The sequence below is a fragment of the Nicotiana tabacum genome, chromosome 10, assembly GCF_000715075.1.
Source record: "Nicotiana tabacum cultivar K326 chromosome 10, ASM71507v2, whole genome shotgun sequence".
Classification (NCBI taxonomy): Eukaryota; Viridiplantae; Streptophyta; class Magnoliopsida; order Solanales; family Solanaceae; genus Nicotiana; species Nicotiana tabacum.
The window spans coordinates 154,342,801-154,357,600 of NC_134089.1; the positions used below are offsets into that span (position 1 = coordinate 154,342,801).

At 36.0% G+C, this 14,800-nt stretch overlaps 1 protein-coding gene across 1 annotated transcript; it reads right to left on the reverse strand.

Annotated features, from left to right (window-relative positions):
• Window positions 1-8,676, reverse strand: LOC107813183 (uncharacterized). The gene is made up of 3 exons (XM_016638412.2): window positions 8,342-8,676; window positions 751-2,049; window positions 1-486 (listed from the first exon to the last, which is right to left on the reverse strand). The coding sequence occupies exons 1-3, from the start codon at window positions 8,522-8,524 to the stop codon at window positions 259-261; spliced, it is 1,710 nt and encodes a 569-aa protein (XP_016493898.1). The 5' UTR covers window positions 8,525-8,676; the 3' UTR covers window positions 1-258.
• Between the last annotated feature and the right edge of the window lie 6,124 nt (window positions 8,677-14,800).

Below are 14,800 nucleotides of genomic sequence, written 5' to 3' on the forward strand. Positions count from 1 at the left end.
TCAAGAAAGGAATATAAAATGATGATAATATATTTGAAGTCACTGCAAAGAGTTACATTTCGTCAAACACCCTTCCCCTCTCCCTCTCTCCCTTTGCCTTTGCAACCCTTAACGCGGTTGAGAATCATAAATAAACATTAAATATACAACTGCATGAATACATGAATCAACAGATAAGCACAACGCCAGAGCTTTACACTTCAAGCAGCATTTTGAACCCAAAGTCAACCATGGAGAAATAAAAGATTGTACTCATGATCAATTTTTCTGATGGACTGCAACTTGGTGTATGTCCATATCCTTCAGCATAACTGAACGCCCACATGAATCACAAGGTGCAGTTCTTGATCCACAGACACTCTCATGCTCTGTAAGTCCTCTTAACCGATCCCTTGCATCTGCTGCGGAACTCCCTGCTTGCACCATGTCTCCACAAAACCGGCATGTTACCAACCGCAAGGGACACTCCATAGATTGGTGTTGAACCTGTTACAAAAAACTGTTAGATTAACAACCCAAGAATAGTTACTACAACTACAACAACAACAACCAAAAAAAAATAGTGTAATCCCACAAGTGTGATCTGAGGAGGATAGTGTATACGCAGACCTTACCCCTACCTTGTGATGGTAGAGAGGTTATTTCCGATAGACCCTCGGCTCAGTAAAAGGCATAGTCACAGCATTGTTGAAAAGAAATGCAGTAATGGAAACCCAAAAATAGTGTATATCAAACAAAAGATAACTTTACCATCTTTTCTTTTGCAAGGACTATTCCACAAGGGCAATGCAGCGGCACATGAAATACTTTCTTGTGCTTCTCAATTTCTTCTTTCTGAAATGCTAACCCACATTCTTCACAATGGACATGGTTCTTGGCCTCATCCCTCCTTAAAACAACCCCACAACCAGTATGCTGACATACAACATTGTGCCTGCTACAGTAGGCTTCATGCAGCGCTATACTCCTGGAAGGTATGTAATGCTTACAATTCCGGCATTCTACAGTGTCTGCATCAGCAGATAATGTGGAAGACACAGGTTGCTGTCCGCTCTTTGACTTATATGTGTCCCGAATGTTAACAGACACCTTATACTTGGTTGTGCCCTTGAAACCATAAATGCCAATACTGTATGTACCTGGTCCAAGGCCCAGATCCCTGGAGCTAAGGACCAAAGATTTTGAACCAATGTCATGAGATGACCAACCGTGCTGGTGCTGTGTGGGGAACAGTAATGGATGTTTAGAAACATAGAGGTCAGTATCTCCATCTTGGGTATCGGATTCTACCTTTATCTCAACTTCAACATCCCCCAAAGATATAAATCCCCAATTAACTTCGTCTAGTATGAACTTGTAGTATACATAGCTTCCTTCTGTGACCACCCCAGCATCTACCTCCCCAAATATGAGAGGTTGCAATACACACTGATTTGTGCTCTCAGCTGTCCGATCTGCGCCCATTACATCAACTTCTATATCCGTTTCCAAAACAGATACACTCGAAGAAGGTTTTAGTTCAAGAACACGTAAATGGTACGCCAGAACACCATGATTAACAGTCAGTATATTGCCTTCTGAAAGCGTGGCATGCTGACGAAGGCTTGTTTCAAGAACTGCCTTGTGATTAGGGATATCAGAAAATCCTGGTTCAACTGGCTGAAGTTTTGCATAAGTTCCTTTTGGTAGCCAGACATAACACACTTCAACCATAGGAGCCATTGGAGAATCTGTAGGAAATAAGTTATTCCATATATGTGGAGGAAGCTCTACAGCACCATCGTCGGCAGTGAACTCCAGGACTCCAGCATGTGTTGTCCGATTATTCTGCTCTGTATCCTTCAAGTCCGAAGGAGACGATTGGTGAACTACAGAAACCCTGAAATGTAGGGGTCCCTTGTCAAAGGCACCCTGATCAGACAATTCAGTGAAGCAAGATGGTGGCAATTTAATTTTATCTCCGGCACCCTCATAAGGTACAGCTTCCAAAATACGGGAAAATGCAACTCCTCGTCCAGCTAACAGTTCTTCTTCAATTTGCTGGGTTGCCTGGAAAAAAAATCCAAGAGTTAGGCATTCTCCAATATTAATTTCTTTAAGACAGCTTGAGCATCAACGACAGGTTTTACTAGAGATGATGAAGACAGCTAATTTCTCTTTGTATAAGGAAAAGTAATTTTTTAATCACATTTACCACTACACCAGAATTTAGCCAGCTAATTTCTTCTTATGGAAAGCCAAGAAAAGAAGAGCTTGCCTATTTAGAACCCAATTTGACAACAGATTGCAATGGTCTAGATATGTAATCAAGAAAATGAAATGAATGCATGAACTGGCCCCAACATTCATAAATTTATCGCAACTCTATGATGCAGATAGAATAAACATAGCAAATAGCTAAAACCCCATGATCCCTCAACCAAAAAGAATACAACTTGAACAAGAGAACAAATATAACATACACGAAATGAATCAGTTTGTCTGTATTCACAACCCACATCAACAGGGCATTTATTCTCAGTCTCAGTCTATGGATAACTCGAGAATCAGCTAATGCTTAGAGCTTACAACTTTCTGGGGCGAGGAAATAACAGACGTCATAAGAGCACTGGTATTCAGAAGATTCCAGCTAAATTTATTGGGTGCAGCACTTTACACAAATCCCCAAGTGTAAAGCCAATGAAGCAGGAGCGAATCCTTACTTGATTGATTCAAACACATCTTTGCCAAACGCCCCCCGAAAGGATTGATTCTATTTTTTATTTGTATATAACACACATGGAGCCCATTGTGCCATTGACCTAGGAATCTGAAAATATTGCTTTTCTTTGAAGTTAAGGCATGACTAGCAATCTGGTTTGAGTACACATGGCACTTTGAAATATCCATACGTGTAGCAGGCTTTCATCATGTGGCTTAACTAAGCAGAAGTGAGAAAGAAGTCAGGATACAGTTTTGAGAAGATAACGTGTTATAAAAAGCTTTTTCCTGTAAAGGCAGACTATTCACAGCTGAATAAAGGAAGCAGAAAACAAATAACAATCATAAGTGTAACAATTCTTGCCATGTCGGCAATTAACAAGTAGAACTAAAAAAAAAAACAAATTTCTAGATTATAAAGTGGCTCTCCCAGTGGGAACTAAAGTAGTTACACTTACTAAGAATCCTAGTAAAATGTGCTTGCTTTTCATACTTCATCAATTAAAAAACTAATAAGTAATAAATGACGTGGTTACATAGGCCTGCTAATATCTACTCTACTTCATTGTTGAACAGATGTCCAACAAATTTGCCATGTCTTTTATATCTTAACATGGAAAACTCTCCGAGGCTGTTTGGTTCAGGAGTAAGGTGGGATATCCTGGTATAGAATTTGGGATAAAATTTAGCCCCTGTTTGGTTGTCAGTATTAGCTATAATTTTATACCATATGACTTGGGATTATTTATTCCACCTGTAAAATGACCATGTTACCGCACAAGCCCTTTACTAATGATTCTAAAAATAGTGAAATGGCATGACAATTCTGGTATAGGATTAACAAGTGGTTTATTTACACCAATTGCATATTGGATTATTCTGAGGATTCTTTCATTTTGATTTGGATTTTAAATTGGATTTGGAATCATTCCCTTCTTTGTTGATACTTTGGATTCTGTTCATTACAGAATTTGGATGTGAATTCGCTGCCGGCAAAAAAATACGGCCAAACTTGTCACTGGACCTTGCTAATATTCGTATGTATTTTTTAAATAAATGATTCACTTAAATTTAAATCACTAAATTATCCAAGGTTAAAATTGGAAGCTAAAAATTTATCCAATTTCAGACCAAACATATGCTTTGGATTATAGACCGTATATCCCATATTTCATCCAATGAACCAAACAAAACAATAGCACTAAATAATACAGGGATTACTAATCACACGATTATAATCCCGGGATAAGTGTGTCGGCGAACCAAATGACCTCTTAATATAAGAAGTATTTGGTATTTAAATAAATTTAAAAAAAAAAAAAAAAAAAAAAAGCATAATACACTTGTGGTAGTTTAACTAACCACATAAACAAATTCAACAGGTAACTTGTAATAACCTGATTTTTTGATATACCTATTAATCATGAAATTGGAGAATCAAGTTTTATTTATGGTTATTGGGTTAAATACTAAGCTAGTGGAAAGGAATTTATTATAATATATAAAATAGTATACTAAATAAGTGGCTAATTTTTCAACTCTACTTATTTAGTTGACTTTAGTTAAAGAGTATTAAACGAAAAGGAGTGGGCCAAGCCCATTCTCTTGATCTAGTTGCTGGCTTGCTACCACATTTTAGGACTTTAAAATAGAAAAACTTTGGTTTCATAGTTCATTATTATACAGTGGAGAATCACGGAGAGCATTTACGGTGGAAAGGGAAAAGGGATTGACTACGATTTGGTTGGAGAGATTATTGGGTGGAATCTTTTGTGGGGAGCTAAATAATCAAATATTCCATTAATTTTCCTACAATCGTATATTGCATTCAATTTGCGGAGAAGTGACCATTGTTTATATATGATGATGATGCCAATGATTGGCACAAATGATTATAGTAATGCTTGAGCTTGTAAAATTTAATATAAGATTGGGATTTAAGAATGAGTACACTGGTATTAACTTTGCATTGGCTAATTTATTCGCTCAAGCTACTATTTCGATTTCTATTTTTTTATTATAAGACATAATGATTAACCAATGATTTGTTTAACAATGAAGAGACCTTACGATTAAAGTAATGATGATGGCTTGATGAGGAATGAAATAATCATATGTTAATTAATAGCATTCTAAAGAAAGTGTGATATAAACCAACGTAATCACCTTCTAAAGCCACTGTTTAGGCAGTTTTGCACGGCTAAAAGTACCGTATTTGATCCTAATTCATGTACATATTTTAATTTAACTTGACCGAGGGTTGACCTTCCAAAAATTCTTCACCTAAACTAATTAGGACGCATTATTCGATATTTTGGTAAGTGAGACTTTAAGCTTTAATGCTTGCTTTTCAAAACCCGTTTTGAAAGTATATTTTATTTGCATGATCCAAGTGTTGGGACGAGCATGTGCTTGGCAGAATTGGTGATCTTAGACTAACCGCAAACATATTATTTTGTAAAAAAGATTGAACGTATTTAATAAGTTTGTGGTGTGACGTGGCTTCGTGCCACGGCGTTGGGGAGTTTCGTATCATTCATTCCAAGTGATAGATATATATATATATATATATATATATATATATATATATATATATATATATATATATATATATATATATATCAAGGTCATACATACCCTGCCATAATATGTTAGACACATACATATATTGTTGTAATATATTAGGGACCTATACATGCTGCCATAGTATACTTTAGGGCATTCTGTATGTCTCAAAAGTATATATATCTCCCAACACCATGACACGAAGCCACGACACACGACAAATCACTTATTAAATATATAAGTTCAGTATTTTTCACAAAATAATACATTTCCGATTGGTCAATGACCACCAGTTTCTGCTAAGCACAGGCTTGTCCCAACACATGGATTAGACAGACAAAATATACTTTCAAAACGGGCTTTCAAAAGTAGGCATCAAAGCTTAAAGTCTCGCTTATTTAGACAACTTTCACCTATCTTGAAATGCCAAACCAAGAGGGCCCCTAATAGCCTCAATCTATCCAAAATATCGAATAATACGTCTTAACTAGTCTAGGTGAACAATTTTCGAACAAGTATAAATCAAAGTCAACACTCAATCAAATTAATCAAAATATGTGCACAAATTAAGGTCAAACGTGATACTTTTAGCAGTGTGAAACTGCCAAAGCAGTGGCTTCAAAAGGCCATCACATTGACCTATACCGTACTTTCTCAATAATGCTAAATCCTATAATTACCATATGATTATTTCTTTCCTAATCAAGCCATCACCATTACTTTAATAAAAAAAAAAAAAAAAAGTCGAAACAGTAGCTTGAGCAAACAAATTATTTAATGCTAAATCAAATACATGTGTACTCATTCTTAAATCTCAATCTTATATTAAGTTTTACAAGCTCAATAATCATTATAATAATTTGTGTCAATCATTGGCATAATCAACATAAAAGTATAAACAATAGTCTCTTATCTGCAAATTCAATGTAATAGAAAAATTGATGCAATACCTAATTATTTAGCTCCTCCACAAAAAATTCCACCTAGTAACCTATCCGGCCAAATCATAACAAATCTCTTGTCCCTTTCTATTGTAAGTGTTTTCTATTATTCTTCACTGTATAATGAACTAAGAAACCAAAATTTTCCTATTCTAAATTCCTAAGTCCTTAAATACGACAGCAATCAGACCAAAAGATCGGCTTGCCCGGCTCCTTTTGGTTTAGTACTCTTAACCAAAGCCAGCTAAATAAGTAGAAATGAAAAATTAGCTATTATCCACTTATTTAGTACACTATCCTATATATTATAATAAATATTTATTATCTTCCACTAGCTTAGTATTTGCCCCAATAACTACAAATAAAAGTTAATTTTTCAATCTCATGATTAAGAGGTATATATAATAAAAATCGGGTTATTACATGACAGCATCGTGGAGCGGGTCTACACTCTACCATAAGGCAACAATCCTATATGCATATTATGTTCATCAAGATTGTATCTAACACCATGAAACCTTACAAAGTTCATACCCTACTTGTACACCTATTTTTCGTGCGTTCATGATCCCAACTTAGTTATTTCTCTTTTTTTAAATGAAGCCACTAAATGTTGGAAATTGCATTCTTGACTTATTAATAGTAACTCAAGCATGGGACTTGAACAACCTTTAAAGTGATTACGACGAAAAAATTAGACATATATCTATCCAACCTTAGATCAAATGGTTGTTCCACAAATTCTTTAATGATTGAAGTGCATCAGGCTCCCCCTTAAGCCATAATGCTTTACATCATTTTGTGTAACAAACTTAGCGAATAGGCCCACCCTTTACCCACAAGTTAACTCATCTTTTTTTGCAACAACTCGGCTAAAATAGAGTTCAAACCAAGGAAGTCATTGAAGCTATTTTGCCAACATAAGGTCGCATAGTGGAAGTATCACCCCAAATAGTTTCAGTTTTAAGAAACATACCTAGCAGGAATAACTACAATATACTATTGCTCCATTGGTAACGACATTAACACAGAAAAGATAACTTCACTCCAAACGTATCCTTTAGAAACCATGCATCATCCTGCTTCTCACCCGCAAAATTAAGAGATTTTCTTTCCCACTTCGCCAATATCGTCCTGTAGATATTTTCATGCCCTCAAACCTAATATAATTGGGAAAGACAACTCCAACAATAACGCGCTTTTTAAATCCTATCCTGATGCCTAGGGATTCCTTCATGCACTACCGTATATCCCTATCTTCAAAATCTCACACTCCTAAAACCCTTTATAAGGTCATTTATAGCTTGTTTGGCCAAGCTTCTAAAATCAGCTTATTTTGAAAAGTCTTTTTCTCAAAAGTGCTTTTCAAAAAGCACCTTTAATTGTGTTTGGCTAATTAATTTGAAAAGCACTTTTGGCCAAAAAGAAGCTTGGACAAACAGGCTATTAGGCACCTTTCAAATTTTTCATCTTCTTAGCTTTGTAGCAAACAAATTTCACATGAAGGAAACATGCTATGAACCTCACTCTCCCTCTGTATCTTATCTTACTGAAGGCCAATCCATGGCAGATCCAAAAAAGATCAAACTTTATCTTTACAGAATTCACGAGTCACTAAATTTGATACATGAGATGATGCAAAGTGCAAAAGCCCCTTTCAGGTAAAAGTACACATTTTCAAGCCCCCAAGGCTTTGATCTAGTGGCAAAAGTGCAGCTCGCTGCGAGTTGAAAAGCCTGATATTTAAGTGGAGATGGCAGAGGGACGAGCCCATTATCCACCTATGTTTCGAATCGTGAACCTCTGGGCCTCATGAATTTCTCCGTTATATATTAATAAAAAATACACGTTCTCAAGTCTACTGTTTGTTAAAGTATTCTTGTTTAGTGGAACTAGTAGCTCAAAATGCAAACTTAACATAATAAATAGCAACTTAGGACTACCTAACAATTACATCAAAGTAAAACATCCTTCTTTTTAATGAATAACTAAATTAGAATTATGTCTAAGAAGATCAACAAACTAACACCAAATTAAGAACTATTTGCAAAATTGACAAATACCCAATTCCCAGATCAATCAATAACTCAAAAATAAAAGCAACCCCATAAAAATATAATCAAATAAAATTATACCTTAGCTTGGGCTTGAGCAGCATCAAGGCGGCGAGCACGTTGAACAGCTTCAATAGCTTCACGTTGACGAACGGCTTCTTGTTTGGCTTTTTTCTCTCTTTCTAATTTTAATTTAGCTTTCTGCTTTCTATCCTTTTGCTCTTTCTCCAGCTTCTCTCTCGCTCTTCTCAGCTCAAAATCCATTCTTTGTTTTTTGCTGTACGAAATTTCCCAACTTCTCTTCTATTTGCAATGTGATGGATTTTGTTGTATAATTTCTGATATATAGGACAACTGGTCGGTCCAAGTGAATGTGTAAATGGGAGAATTCCTCCTTGATTTTCCGATGTCTTGATGGAAAAGGCAACTTTTCTCTAACCTTAAACTTTCTAAAGATCGAGATAATCTGGGCCTTTCTGGATGGACCCGAATTTGATGGGCTGCTAGCCCAAACATATTAATCAGGCCCAATAATTATGGGTTTTTTTAACTCTTAGACTGCGCTAAAACCTATTTAAATTCTGTAGCCGAAAATGTGTATAAAATTTATATAATTTTTGTACATAATGTATATATATACAAAAATATATCAAAAAAATATATTTTTCGGCTATCATTTTGAGAGCGGTTATACAGTGTCATTTTTTCAATAATTAATTATCTCATGTTCGTGTCTTGGTAGATTCGTTAATAAATTAATAAAAAATATGTATATTTTAGCCGCTTCCAAAAACAATAGTACAAAAAAAGTTTTATATATATGTATGTGTGTTGTGTATATATATAATATATAAATTTTATATACTTTTTGACTAACAAATAAAATTAGTTTTGGCTGACCGGCCAATTTAGTATTTTGCACTAAATTTATTTTTGAATAATGAAATTAGTGTGATTTTTTGAAAAAAAATTCAGAATAAGTTGGCTCTTTCGGTTTGATGTTCTGATTGGACTTTCAATCGATGACTTCAAATATTTTGTGTTAAATTTATAGAAATCAATTATGATTTTCACTAGCAATGTGGTGGATTCAGCGATTGTGAATTCGAACTTATTTATTGCATAGTTGGATCAAAACATTCCTAGGACAATCGATTGCCATATTATGATAATAATACTTTTCCTAGTGGTGAGTTAGAAGAGTTATAAAATGGTCCAAGAATTGGGAAGTGTACTATTTGTTGGCACATTTCAAAGGTTAATTAAATAAGACACCAATCCATAAATAAGCCCACTCTTACTAGGAATAATTAGAAAGAACCAAGAACTTATTATCAAGAGCTAATGGCCAATGTTATAATGATGAAATTAGGAATTGCTATAGGCGTTTCCGGTGAAAGTAGTATCTAAGCGCCTCGAAACAACTATAGAAATTAAAGTCTCGTGATAGTTAATATCTCATTTACTCTTGTATTTTTCAAACTTATGGTTTTCTCGACCCGAGAATCTATAGGAAACAATCTCTTTTACTCACACAAAATAGGAATAAGGTCTGCATACACTCCACTAAGAGTGGCAAGTGGGTCGGTTAGGCCTGACCCACGCCCGCAAGCCCATATGGGTAGTAGGCCTAAACTGGCCTACCCGTTTAAGCCCGGGACCAAAGAGGTTTGATGCCCATGTGGGCCGGTTCAAAGAAAGTACCCGTTAGGACCGGGACCGTTTGGGCCCGGGACCGGCTCCTAAGTTGGCCGGTTCAACCGGTCCCAAACGGGCCCAACAGCTAAATTTTAAAAAAAATCTCTTTTAAAAATCTAATTGTTGGCTATTGAAAAAATAGCCATTGTGGCTGCCAAAATAGTCGTTGGCTATTTATAAAATAGTCATTTAACCCCCCAACTTTGTTTTAATCCCAAACTTTTTATAATTATACTTTTTCCCTATTTTCAACTATAAATACCCCCTCATTCCTTTATTTTTCTTCACCAAATCATCAATCTCTCTCTAATTTTCTTCTAAAATTGGTTACTTTGTTGTTGCAACTTGTGTGAAAAATTGTGAAGTTAGTGAATTGAAGTATTCAAGTCTTCAACGATAATTAATTTCAACAAGTTGTTCGTCAACTCGGTAAACTCGTTCCAACTCTTTAGTTTTAATATTATATTTTTGTTTGTTTTATTTAATTACTTTGTATAATTATAATTAAGATGGCATATTTCTTAAAAAAATGTTTAGTAAAAATAAGGGAAAATCCAAGAATGGTGAATCTAGTGGCCAATCTATTCCTCTTTTAATTCCCCGGCCTCCTCTACCCAAACCGCATACTCGCCCTTCACTTATTCTTATTCTTGATAGTGATAATACTTTATTACAATTTACGGATAGTCAATATGTGCATAATGTTGGTGGTGGTGAACGCTTAGATGATGAATATATGAACAATCTTTATGGTAATCCAACTATAGATAAAGAAGATGAGCAGGAAATAGATTTAGATGGAACGCAGCCGCATAATGATACACCCATTAGTCATGTTGCTCAAATTAACCCAACTAATCCAAATGATGCCCCAGATGACCCCCATGTTACTACCCCAACTTTTTCTAGACAATCTTCTAAATGGGCCAAAACATCTCTTGTTTGCCCATTTTTTATTCAAATAAGAGAAAAAAATAAAGATAAGTGTAAAACTTGTGGCAAAGGGTTAGCCTTTAACTATGTTGATCGGGGGGACGGGAAGTTTGAGGAGACACATAATGATATACCCTCAAGATAAAGCTAAATTTTTTCAAATAAAAGTTGTGGTCGGGGGCAAGTCCAACTAGTCAGCCTGACCCTAGTACCGGGTCAAATCAATTTCAATCGAAAATTAACACTGTTACCGATGATATTTTATATTATGACCCAAGAAAAGATAGGGAAGAATTGTCAAAAATGATTACTGTTATGTGCTTACCCTATAGTTTTCCGTCTAACCCCTACTTTGTGCATTATATTAGAAGAGTTTTTAATCCTACTTATAAAGGATGGTCTCGCACAACCGTAAAGAGCGATATTTATAAATATAAACATGAATATGAACAATATTTGCATTATTTATTTACTCATATTAATTTTCGTGTTGCTTACTACTGATAGTAGAAGTGGTAATGACTGTGATTATCTTATTGTTACAAGTCATTGGATTGATGAGGAGTGTATAATGCAAATGTGCATTATTGCTTATAGAATAATTAATTCACATCACACAAGACAGCTTATTTCTAGCACGGACACGGATATTTGTAGATATTTTTGCATTAGTGATAAAATAATGTCAATTTCAATGGATAAGGCTACTAGTAACACTAATGTTGTAGCCTTGCTTACCACTACACGAAATCCTGCATTTAGTAACATTTTGCATGTTAGATGTATTTTTCATATTTACCATTTAATTGTGGGTGATGGTATGAAAATTTTAAATGTTAAAATTGAAAAGGTTAAAATGGCTCTTAATTGGCTTTTTTATTCAAACCGTAGAAGTAGACTTAGAGAATATTTTAAAAGATGCGATGAATTTGGCCTAAGAGAAAGAAAGGTTCCTAAACCTTATTCAACTAAATGGAATTACATGTATGACAGTTTAGTTGTTGCATATGAATATAGAAACCTCATAAACTCAACATTTAATGCTTATGCAAGTGATGATGAAGAGCACCTTACAAATGCGAATTGGGCTAATGTTAAAATTCTTGTAGATTTTTTAGAAACATTTCATGTTGCTACAAATAAATTTTCTGGGCAATATTATCCTACTATTTCGAATTGTTTAGTTTATTCTGCAGATCTTGCAAATTTGTTTGCTCATTTTTCAGAGGGTGGGGAAATGAGAGTGCGAAGGACGGTGTCTATTTCAGACAACCAGTTCGGGTTCATGCCGGGGCGATCTACCACAGAAGCTATCCACCTTATTAGGAGGACGATGGAACAATACAGGGATAAGAAGAAGGATCTCCACATGGTGTTTATCGATCTAGAGAAAGCGTACGACAAGGTTCCTAGGGAGGTCTTATGGAGATGCTTAGAGGCTAAAGGGGTCCCGATTGCCTACATTAGGGCGATTAAGGACATGTATGATGGAGCTAAGACTCGGGTTAGGACAGCAGGAGGCGATTCAGATTATTTTCCGATTATTACAGGATTGCATCAAGGGTCTGCGTTCAGCCCTTTCCTATTTGCCCTGGTGATGGATGCTATAACACATCATATTCAGGGGGAGGTGCCATGGTGCATGCTATTTGCTGATGACATAGTCCTAATCGACGAGACACGACGCGGCGTCAGCGAGAGGTTAGAGGTTTGGAGACACACCCTTGAGTCCAAAGGTTTCAGGTTGAGCAGGACGAAGACGGAATACCTTGAGTGCAAATTTGGGGCAGAGCCGACGGAAGCGGGAGTGGAAGTGAGGCTTGATTCTCAAGTCATCCCTAAGAGGGGTAGTTTCAAGTACCTGGGGTCGTTTATTCAGGGGTCCGGGGAGATCGACGAGGATGTCACACACCGTATAGGGGTGGGGTGGATGAAATGGAGGTTAGCGACGGGAGTCCTGTGTGACAAGAAAGTGTCACTGTTACTGAAAGGTAAATTTTATAGGGCAGTGGTTAGGCCTGCTATGTTGTATGGGACCGAGTGTTGGCCGGTGAAGATCTCACACATCCAGAGGATGAAAGTTGCAGAGATGAGGATGTTGAGGTGGATGTGCGGGCATACAAGGAAGGATAAGATTAGAAATGAAGATATTCGAGAGAAGGTGGGTGTGGCCCCCATGGAGGACAAGATGCGGGAAGCAAGACTCAGATGGTTCGGGTACATTCAGAGGAGGAACACTGATGCACCGGTGAGAAGGTGTGAACGACTGGCGGTGGTGGGTACGAGGAGAGGTAGGGGGAGACCTAAGAAGTATTGGGGAGAGGTGATCAGGCAGGATATGACGCGACTTAGGGTTACTGAGGACATGACCCTAAACAGGGAATTGTGGAGATCGAGCATTAAGGTGGTAGGTTAGGGAAATTGTGATGTCTTTGTTACAGCGCACTAGAGTGAGACTAGCCAGTTAGGAAGTAGTCTTAGGATGCTATTGATCAACTACTGATGATGGGCTTTATCTCCTGTGTATTAATACCTTACATCTTTCTCGTATTTCCTATATCTCTTATATTGTTGTTACTTTGTTTTTATGGTATTTATGTTATGTTATGGATTTTATGGTACTTTATGTTGTTTTATTATGAGTCTATTGATAGTACTAATATAGTGTCTCTTGTTGCCTCTTTGAGCCGAGGGTCTCCTGGAAACAGCCTCTCTGCCCCTCGGGGTAGAGGTAAGGTCTGCGTACATATTACCCTCCCCAGACCCCACTTGTGGGATTACGCTGGGTTGTTGTTGTTGTTGTTGTTGTTGTTGTTGTATTAAATTGCACTAGATAATGCTAGACCAGATATTCTAACTCCTTCTTCTTCTAGTTCTCAATTATCTAAAAGAACTACATGAGTAAAAACACTTAGTTTTTGGACCGAATTTAGGGGTTCTCAAGGTTGTACCACTAGTGATTGTTCACAACTAAATGAGCTTGAAGTTTATTTGTCACGGGGACTTGAGCAGGTAAATCCCGACGGCTCATTTAATCTTTTAGAATGATGGAATGGCAAAGAAAAACACTTTCCGGTCCTTTCAAGGATGACCCGAGATATTTTAACCATTCAAGCTTTAACAGTGGCATCAGATAGCGCTTTCAGTCAAGCAAGACTACAACTCGGTGATTATAGAGTATCTATGAGGGAGAGCTTGGAAAAATCAGTACTTTTCAGAAATTGGATCCGTTCGGAACGAAGAAATTTTGGACTTGCTGAATCACAACTAGAGGTAGACGAAGCTTACGAAGAAATGCTAGCTGAACTTGCAGAGGATACAGCTTCGTCGGAAGCAGTGATGAACAAGCTTCTTTTCCACCACCACCAACGGAAATTCCTCCGAACCTTGATGGATTTATGAAATTTGTAAGAGATACCATGTAAAATTAATATGTAACTTGTATTTTGGCACATCTTGATTAGTTTCTTTTTCTTCTCAATGGTGGTATTAGCATCTTGGTTCTGCTCATTCCATTGGGGGAGGGAAGAGGGGAGACTAAGAAAGATTGGACCATGTTTTCTTAATGTTATAATAATAAAAATTATAACGCATTCATTTGAATATCTTTTTACAATATTTTATGTTTTAAATTTGAATTAAAAAATTTTAAATCACAATTATATAGTGTAATTTACAGGAAAATGCCTTAAATAAAAAGTTTAAACAAATAAATAGCCCCACATATATTGTATATATACATTTAAGCAATGTATAAAGTATATATATATATATATATATATATATATATATATATATATATATATATATATATATATATATATATATATATATATATATATATAAGCCTATATAATTTACAAGAAATTGCCTTAGATAAAAAAAATTTAAAACAAAAATAGTCAAGGC